Consider the following 8,490-nt stretch of genomic DNA (forward strand, 5'->3'; position numbering starts at 1 on the left):
CCCGAGGTGTTGTTGACCCGGTCTCCAAACTCCCCAAATCCACGTCCAATTGTGCATTCGGAGGATTGGTGGAGGCTTCACCCTGCTATCAACAAGATCTAAATTATCTGCTGGCAGCGCCTCCTCTAAGGTCCTCCAGTAGGTCAATTTTGTATTTTAAAGGAATAAAAGTTGTTGTTCCAAAGACATGAACACTGAAGTCTCAATTTGATCTCAATCTGTTCGTCTAGTCTTCTCAGAAAAAGCCTGAACACATAATAACAGCACTGACAGCAGCAGCCCTAACACGCCCCAAAACCTGCTCAGGAACAGCTCGAGGAACATGAACAAGAGCCTGAGGTGTTGTTGACCCGGTCTCTAAACTCCCCAAATCCACATCTGATCATGCATTCGGGGGATTGGTGGAGGCTTCACCCTGCTATCTACAAGATCTAAATGATCTGCTGGCAGCACCTCCTCTAAGGTCCTCCAGTAGGTCAATTTTGTATTTTAAAGGAATAAAAGTTGTTCCAAAGACATGAACACTGAAGTCTCAACTTGATCTCAATCTGTTCGTCTAGTCTTCTCAGAAAAAGCCTGAACACATAATAACAGCACTGACAGCAGCAGCCCTAACACGCCCCAAAACCTGCTCAGGAACAGCTCGAGGAACACGAACAAGAGCCCGAGGTGTTCTTGACCCAGTCTCCAAACTCCCCAAATCCACATCTGATCATGCATTCGGGAGATTGGTGGAGGCTTCACCCTGCAATCTACAAGATCTAAACGATCCACTGGCAGCGCCTCCTCTAAGGTCCTCTGGTAGGCAGGTGGTTTTAATGTCGTGGCTGATTATGCAGAGCTGAACCATAAAGGTATAAAGATTAACAGATCTAGCTTTTGCTACAACAACCAAACATCAAGTTTTGAAAACCACGTCTGAATAAGGCTCAAGCTAATTAGCTGTACAGGTTGGTAGAGACGAATAAATAAGCAGCCAAAAGACCAAAGAGTTCCTGTCTGGCAAACGTCCGTCCCCGTGGACGTGACTGAGGTCGGTCAGTGCTGAGGATAAATAACTGTGTCTCAACTGTAACGCAGGACGAGCTTCAACAAAAGCACAACCAGGATCACTTAAAACAACTTGGCAGTGCTGACAGTTAAGTTTGTTACACGTGACACCGAGGCAGGAAAAAGATGTATCACTGCTGCTGTGAGGAAATTCAAGAAAACAACACACAAGTCTGCAACTTCTCTGCTTTGTCTCCATTCAGAAGAGTTTGATTAAGTCAGCCGAGTGAGTTTCACCAAATCTATTAAAGTCCTTGTGCCTATTTAGAAAAATAACACCACATGAATGGAATCTTTTTCTTCATTTCTAATTTGTTTTGCAGATTTGCGTTTTTGATCCGATTACAGAAATGTGTCACAATACAATACTGCAGAAAATCACAGCAATTTAGAACAGCCATTTTTTCTACTCTACTGATATTATAATGTTGCCACGGAAGGTAACAGTAAGTGAAGCTCTGTCATTTTTTGTTTCCTCTCCACAAAACCAAAAAAATAAACTCTAACAACGTCTCAGATATTTGAAACAATAGCTTACTCAGAGACTAAACGTCCATTTTTATGAGGCCACGTTTCGGAGGCAAGTTTCCTAAAGTCTCTGTGAGATGGCATCAGCAAAACCACAAGTCTGTTTCAGAAACTTCACGCCACAACAGTCGACTGGAATCTCAAAGTGTCATTTTTCTGTAAACATTACAGGTCCTTCAGGTTGTGTGTCCAACGGGAGCCTCGCCTGTTTTCTGGACAAAGCACACTGTCTGCTTGAAACACTTCCGAGTTCACAAAATTTTCAAAACAGCAGCAGGAACCAGAAGCACGACGGTTTGCTCGGACAGAGGCGCCCGCTGGATGTAACACACACTTTTGGTTTAAGTCACGCTACTTTCATTGGCACTGACTTCACACACGTCTTCATCACAGACACTCCGACCCAACCCTAGACCCCCGAACATCCCAGATCCCGGACCCTGGCCCGGACCCGGAGAGACCCCGAGAAGGGCCCCCGATGCAGAAATGTTGTTGCTCAGAGCAGCACTGCTGCTGTTACTCACGCTGTTGCTGCTGCCGCCGCCTCCTGCAGCCGACACGCCGGCGTGCTGCGGTGACAGAACAGCAGCAGAAAGGTGTGAAGCCGAAACAGACGCTCCCCCCCTCGTTCCTCCTCCCAGGATGCCGCTCTGTGCGCCTTCGCCTGCAGACAGGAGGAGGTGAGGGGAGGAAATCAAATCGGACCCATCCTCTCCTCCTCCCCTCCGGCCTCCGTCGCTGCTGCCCCCGCCCTCGCCGCCCTCCCCCAGCCCGCTGCGCCTCTCGCAGTGCGACCGATGCCGCATGAAGCTGTCGCGCCACATGAACTTCTTCCCGCAGCCGAGGCAGTCGTACGGCTTCAGGCCCGTGTGCGTCTTCATGTGCTCCGTGAGGTGATGCTTCATCTTGAACTTCTTGGCGCAGACGGGGCAGTGGAAGGGCCTCAGGTCCAGGTGCATGTTAATGTGGCGGTCCCTCATGCTCTTGTGGGTGAAGGTCTTCCCACAGTGGCACATGAACACTTTCCCTGAACTCCCGGAGCTGCTGCTGCCACCGCACCCACTTCCACCTCCCATCCCCCCGCTGTCAGTGCCATCGACCCCCAAACCCCCCTGTACTGACAGGTGGACCGCACCGTGCTCCAGACCGGGTCCTTTAAAAGAGCCTCCTCCGATCATACCACCTGCCATCCCCAGAGGGGGTGCGGCGGCGTCCAGGGAGAGTCCGGAGGCCTGGCTGTAGAGGAGGATCTGGTTCCCCTGCATGTCCAGTGGAAAGAGCTGGGCCCGGGCCGTGGCTGCAGACTGAACCTGACCCAGCAGCGCCGAAACAGCACGGTTAGCGTTCTGGCTCTGACCCGCAGCGCTGTCATGAAGGTGCTGAGCTAATGTCTGTTCCATTAGACTTCCTTCAAACTTGAGGTAGTCTTCTGAAGACTGGCAGTAATCCACCTACAGACAGACGAAAAGGGTTTTTATGCAACGTACTGAATAAAAAACTGACCTGTAGAATCTGATTTTGCTAAATTTTAAAGCATTAAAGAATTAATAAAAGAATAAAAGAAAAGAAAAGCATTAAAGAAAGATCATTTCACCCGCAGACAGACAGATGCTGCTAAATTGCTAAACTGCACTTGTTGTTTGTGTCCAATTTGAAATTTTGAAACTTTGCCGTCCTTTAGGAGTCGTATAAACACAGAAACAGCACCAGTTTCCACCAGATTCGTCTAATTTTTCTCCCAACAGACAAAGCTGCCATCAGGCTGCTTTGATGCTCTAATCCCAGAGTGGCCCTGGAGGTACTTCCAGCTCACCTGAGAGTCCATGTCGCTCTCAGCTCTGCCCCCCAGCTCGGCTGAAAGGCTCCTGACGTTGGAGATGTTGAAGTCGCTCCGGTCCCTCTCTCGTGCCAGCTCCATCTCCCTCTCCTCCTCGTCCTCCTCGTCTTCTCCTCCCTCCTCCCCCGACACCACGATGAGGTCGTCGTCCTCTGTGCGCTCGGTTTTCACCACCACCCACTGTTTACGGGGCATGATGCTGGGCTGGCTGTAGGTGGGACGCTTCTGCAGAGGCAAGGCGGAGTCCTCTCCGTCCTTTCAGTGGAGATATTTCATGTTACGAACAGTAAACGTTGCATATCAGTTATTTGTTGGAGGTGAAAACTTTGTGTCTGTGTAGATTCTCAGTCATCCAGGACATTGTAATCCTCAGTGCATTAATCAAAGGCAACTGGACTTTTCTTTTTGTTTCCTGAAGTTGTTTCACTTCTCATGCAAGAAGCTTCCTCAGGAGTCTCGGATATGAGGTGGAACGTCTTCAAAAACCCAAAGGAAAAGAAAAGTCTGGTTGCCTTTAATTGAAACAACTGGATGAAAATTTTGGATTTTCAGAAGTTTGTTTCAGAACAACAACACAATTAGAATCAGATTAAATTTACTCATAGTATGACAATAATAAGTATAGACTAAACAAACTATCCATCCATCCATCCATTGTCTATACACCGCTTAATCCTCACTAGGGTCATGGGGGGCTGGAGTCTATCCCAGCCGACTTAGGGCGAAAGCAGGGGACACCCTGGACAGGTCACCAGTCTATCACAGGGCCCAAACAAACTAACTCCTGTCAAATAACACCTGTAGAGTTTTCATATTTGCAATGGGGGAAACAGTTGGAGGCATCTTTAACTGTGCTTTAGTAAGAAACGCTGCTGAAGGTAATTGCTGTCCGTAGCAGGAATGTACAATCTTCTGAGGGACTTTACACTTTCAACTTTGATTTGCACTGCGAGAGGTCTAACTTATCATATTCTACACTTTTAATATTCTTTTTTATTATTAGTTTTTTATAATCTATTATACATGCTTTTAAATAGTGCTTTCTACTCGTGTTCTGTGATGTGCAAATTGCTGCGGTTACACACCCTTTGGAGATTAATAAAGTAATAATGATCATTTATTTATAAAGCACTTTGAGAGAAAAGTTACACAGTGCTTTACAACAAGGCAAATGTCAAATAGAAACAAACTTTTTTTTAAAGACATCATTGTTTGTTGCACAGCGAGGACACTGCCAGTAAAAATGATTATAAATAGTATTACAAAGGTAACAAGACTCCACATTACAGTTAAGACCCTGTAGTGTTATTCAGGTTGTGATTATACCAGAGTAATTTACATATGAGGGATTAACCCTCCAACAAGTACACGATATGCTACTGTACTGGCCTGTAATACATATTGAGGTAAGACCCTACAATGATGTTAATTCTGGACATTATCGTAACGGTGTTATAAGTTTTGGTACTTAAACTAACTAGTGTTATTATTTTGGACACGTTTTTTGGAGACAGACGTGCCTTTTTCGTAATATAGTAAACATAAATAAAATAATCAATCTAAAAACGACACTATTGATTACTGAGAGACAAAACATGAAAACAAAGTTGATTTCCAGAATGATTGTGAAGCTTCATGAAAGTTTTGGTGAATTAAAGGTTGCTCACCTGATAGGACGACACGCCGAAGCTGTCGCTGACCCCGACTTCCTGCTCCGACACCGAGCTCATCTTCTTCCTCCTCCCGCTGCCACCTCCTCTTCCTCTCTTCCTCTGGTGGTACAACACCTCCTCCTCTTCCTCCTCCACCTCCTCCTCCTCCTCCTCGATAAGGAAGGCTTCCTCCCCTCCTGAAGGCGTGCAGTAGCTGGGGGTGTTGCTCGCCGCGCCTCCGTCCACCGAAGCTCCAGCTGCGGCCGCTCCGCTTCCCCCGAAACCGCTGCCGTCTCTGGGGCTGAAGTAGTTGGTGCTGCTGGGACTCTGGCTCTCGCTCACCGAGGGGCGGCTGGGGGGCTGGGAGGCTCGCTGGGGCTCGTTGGACTCTGTGACCTGGACTTGACCTGCACCACTGTTGCCTCCAGCTCCGTTACCGCCACCTGCACCGCCATCTCCGTTGCTGCTGCTGCACCCGGGGTTGGCTGACCCTCCGCCTCCACCCGCTCCGTCCTGCACACCGCCACCTCCTCCTCCTCCTCCACCTCCTCCGCCGCTTCCTCCCGCCACAGCAGCTCGGCCCTCCTTCAGCAGCTCGGTGCACTTGTCCACGATGTGCCACATCTGCAGGACGCTGCCCACCGTGAGGTAGTTGACGATGTCGTCGCGCAGCATCCGGAGCTGACCGGTGTAGGCGCAGCTCAGCACGCTCTCAAACGCCAGCGGGTCCATGACCGCCGGGATGGAGACCGTGGACATGTTCTTTAGGAGTACCTGGAGGCGGGTGGACAGCAATACACCACAGTGACACCTCTGTCAGTTTGTACCGATTTGTTCTGCCCCTCCAACTCTCCTCTCCGTCTCTTGTTTCACACCATGTAGGAAAATGAAACTCCTGGTCACAATCCAAGTCCCAGTGAATTTCTGGCGTCTACAAACACAATCTGTGTGCCAGCCCCTCAGACACATCACAGGGGTCCCATACAACCTCCCACCAAGTGTCAGAATGTAGCTCTTTGGCAGATGAGCAAGGCTCTCTTGAAATAGAATAATTAAAATATCAAAAAATGAGTGTTTGCGTGAGGCTGCTGTCACACTGCAGGCCTTTATTCTCTTAATTTGTACTCTTACGAACTCGGTTTCTTAATCTTCCACTGAATAAAAAAAAAAATGTGTAAGGAATGTTTTATCATGTGTTGTTATTGCACAGCCTTGTGGAACAATCACTGTATGAGCATGTGACATCTAAGAAGCAGTCTCTGTTTTGTCCAAAACTTAGATCTCGTGGAGGCAGAAATATAAAGAAAACTGGAAGTAAAAAACAGGTTTTATGCTTCGGTAAACCAGTGAAGTTGCAGTTTACATCCTTGTCTTTCATACAATATACAGTATGAGGTGAAGAATTTAAAAGAAATTCATAGATGGACACCCAAGAGTAGAGCCACAAATTCAGTATCTGACCGCATGTGAAATACAGTCACAGTCTTCCACTCTGTTCCTGAGTTATGGTCTCGAATAACGGCCAGAAAAGCATTTTTGCGGAACATTACGGTGCCACGGTGACGCTGACCTTTTGCATATAAAATGTCATCACTCTGTCGGTTCACCCGATTAGACATTTGTGTGAATGTTTTTTAGTAATTGGCGTATGAATTCTTGAGTTACAGCTGAAAATGTGTTTTGTGAGATCGCGGTGACCTTTGACCACAAAACTTTGATCAGTTCATCCTTGGCAGCCATGACAGAGTGGGTTAAAGCCTTTAAATGCTAATAGAAAGGGCTTTAATGCTTCCTTCTTCTTGTCACCTTTAGCACAGGATACACTGGACCATCTTTTACGAATAGAAGGGAGACTATACTGTACACACACATCAACAACATCCACCGCTGCATCAGTACATAGTGTTATTGTAGCTGGATAGTCCTCATGAAACATCTTTCCTTGATGTTTTGCATTGACGACAAGAAAAAGGATCTAAGGAAAGACATGGAGCTGAATTTCTTTGACTATTCCACCACAACTCAAGTGAATGTTTGTGCCACATTTGAAGAAATTCCCTCAAAGTGTTCACATGATATTGCACACAGTGCTGGAGGCACACAATTTACAACCTCAGATACTGGCTTTTTTTAAATAAAAAAATCCAATTTTAGTTTTTTTTTTTGACAGAAGATATTTTTTGAAGAGATGTGACATTTATCTGATGATGTCAGTGTAGATGGTTTGTTATACAGTTAATAGTCTCTGCGGCAACAATTATCAGGTAGTTATAATGCAGTCTTGAGATCATTCACACCTTGATGCCTGTTTGTTCTGGCTTGTTAATAAGCGTTTAGCCATTTGGGGACGACAATAAACATCTAAGACTCCCCACCAAGCAGTTAGAACCGAAGAAGCCAGAAGTCCCGTTGCATTTTACTGAAGCTTTTGGGATTCATCTGATGAACTAACAGGGATTAAGGCAGTACGTATCTCTGAGCATCGGCTGATATATTTAAAGATATGCACATCTAATCTCGTCACCTGCCTCTCTTTGCATAAATACTCTTACTCATTAGTCTGTCCTGATATTTTATATGCTAGAATTTGCACCATTAAGCCGTCATCGCTCCTCAAACTGTAACAGCTGCTCTTCTTCAGTACTTAAACACAAGCTGAAAGCACAGGAGGTTTAATACTAAGGAATGTGTAAATTTGACTCCAAGTAACTGTTATAGAGCTAATGTGTTAGTTCAGACAGGCACGGAGTCAGGACGTCACATGGTCCTTTCTGTCCAATCATTCACTGCTCAAGTCCAGCCCACCCACTTAGCGTACTTTATAACTGAGTACGGCCGCACAATTCAAAGAAAATGCACATGGTCTCTCTCATAGTATATTTCCTTTGTATCAGGTCGCTGTAATAGTGCCTTGCCAGATGATCATCTGTGTGCATTCAGCATGCGCTGACCCTCTGCATCCAGATGTGATGGTTGTGCACGCTGCACAAATTCAAAGGAAATGTGACACACTTGTTGCTACACATAGGCTAATTTTCTCAAAGTCCATTTCATTCTGAGGTGATTCTGATAATCTTCTCCCCTTGGAAACGCGGTTTTGGGGTTTGTGATCTCAGGGACGATCCATGTCATGCTTGCTCAGATTGTTCCAGAGCATCACTCCAGCAGAGTCACCGCCAAACTCGAATGCATGTCATTTTAAATAAATGGGTAAATCTGACAAAGTGTCCTGTCTGAAATAGAGCTAATGCGTTAGTTCAGACAGGCCTGGAGTCAGGGTGTCACAAGTCCCTTTCTGTCCAATCGTTCACTGCTCAAGTCCAGCCCACCCACTTAGCGTGCTTTATAACTGAGGCAGCGTTCATTCCTTCTGCCTGCTCCATGCTCACCACATCGCTGCTACACCAGCCTCTACACATCAGC

At 46.5% G+C, this 8,490-nt stretch overlaps 1 protein-coding gene across 1 annotated transcript in view; it reads right to left on the reverse strand.

Moving 5' to 3' along the window:
- Positions 1–308: 308 nt before the first annotated feature.
- Positions 309–8,490, reverse strand: part of zbtb22b (zinc finger and BTB domain containing 22b) — a 9,196-nt gene continuing 1,014 nt past the window's right edge. The window contains exons 2-4 of the mRNA XM_008279600.1: positions 5,083–5,841; positions 3,392–3,670; positions 309–3,029 (exon numbers count right to left, since the gene is read on the reverse strand). Of these exons, the coding sequence (XP_008277822.1) occupies positions 1,920–3,029; positions 3,392–3,670; positions 5,083–5,841 (2,148 nt within the window). The 3' untranslated portion in view covers positions 309–1,919. The remainder of the gene's footprint in view (positions 3,030–3,391; positions 3,671–5,082; positions 5,842–8,490) is intronic.

Source organism: Stegastes partitus, unplaced genomic scaffold, assembly GCF_000690725.1.
Source record: "Stegastes partitus isolate 25-593 unplaced genomic scaffold, Stegastes_partitus-1.0.2 Scaffold165, whole genome shotgun sequence".
Classification (NCBI taxonomy): domain Eukaryota; kingdom Metazoa; phylum Chordata; class Actinopteri; family Pomacentridae; genus Stegastes; species Stegastes partitus.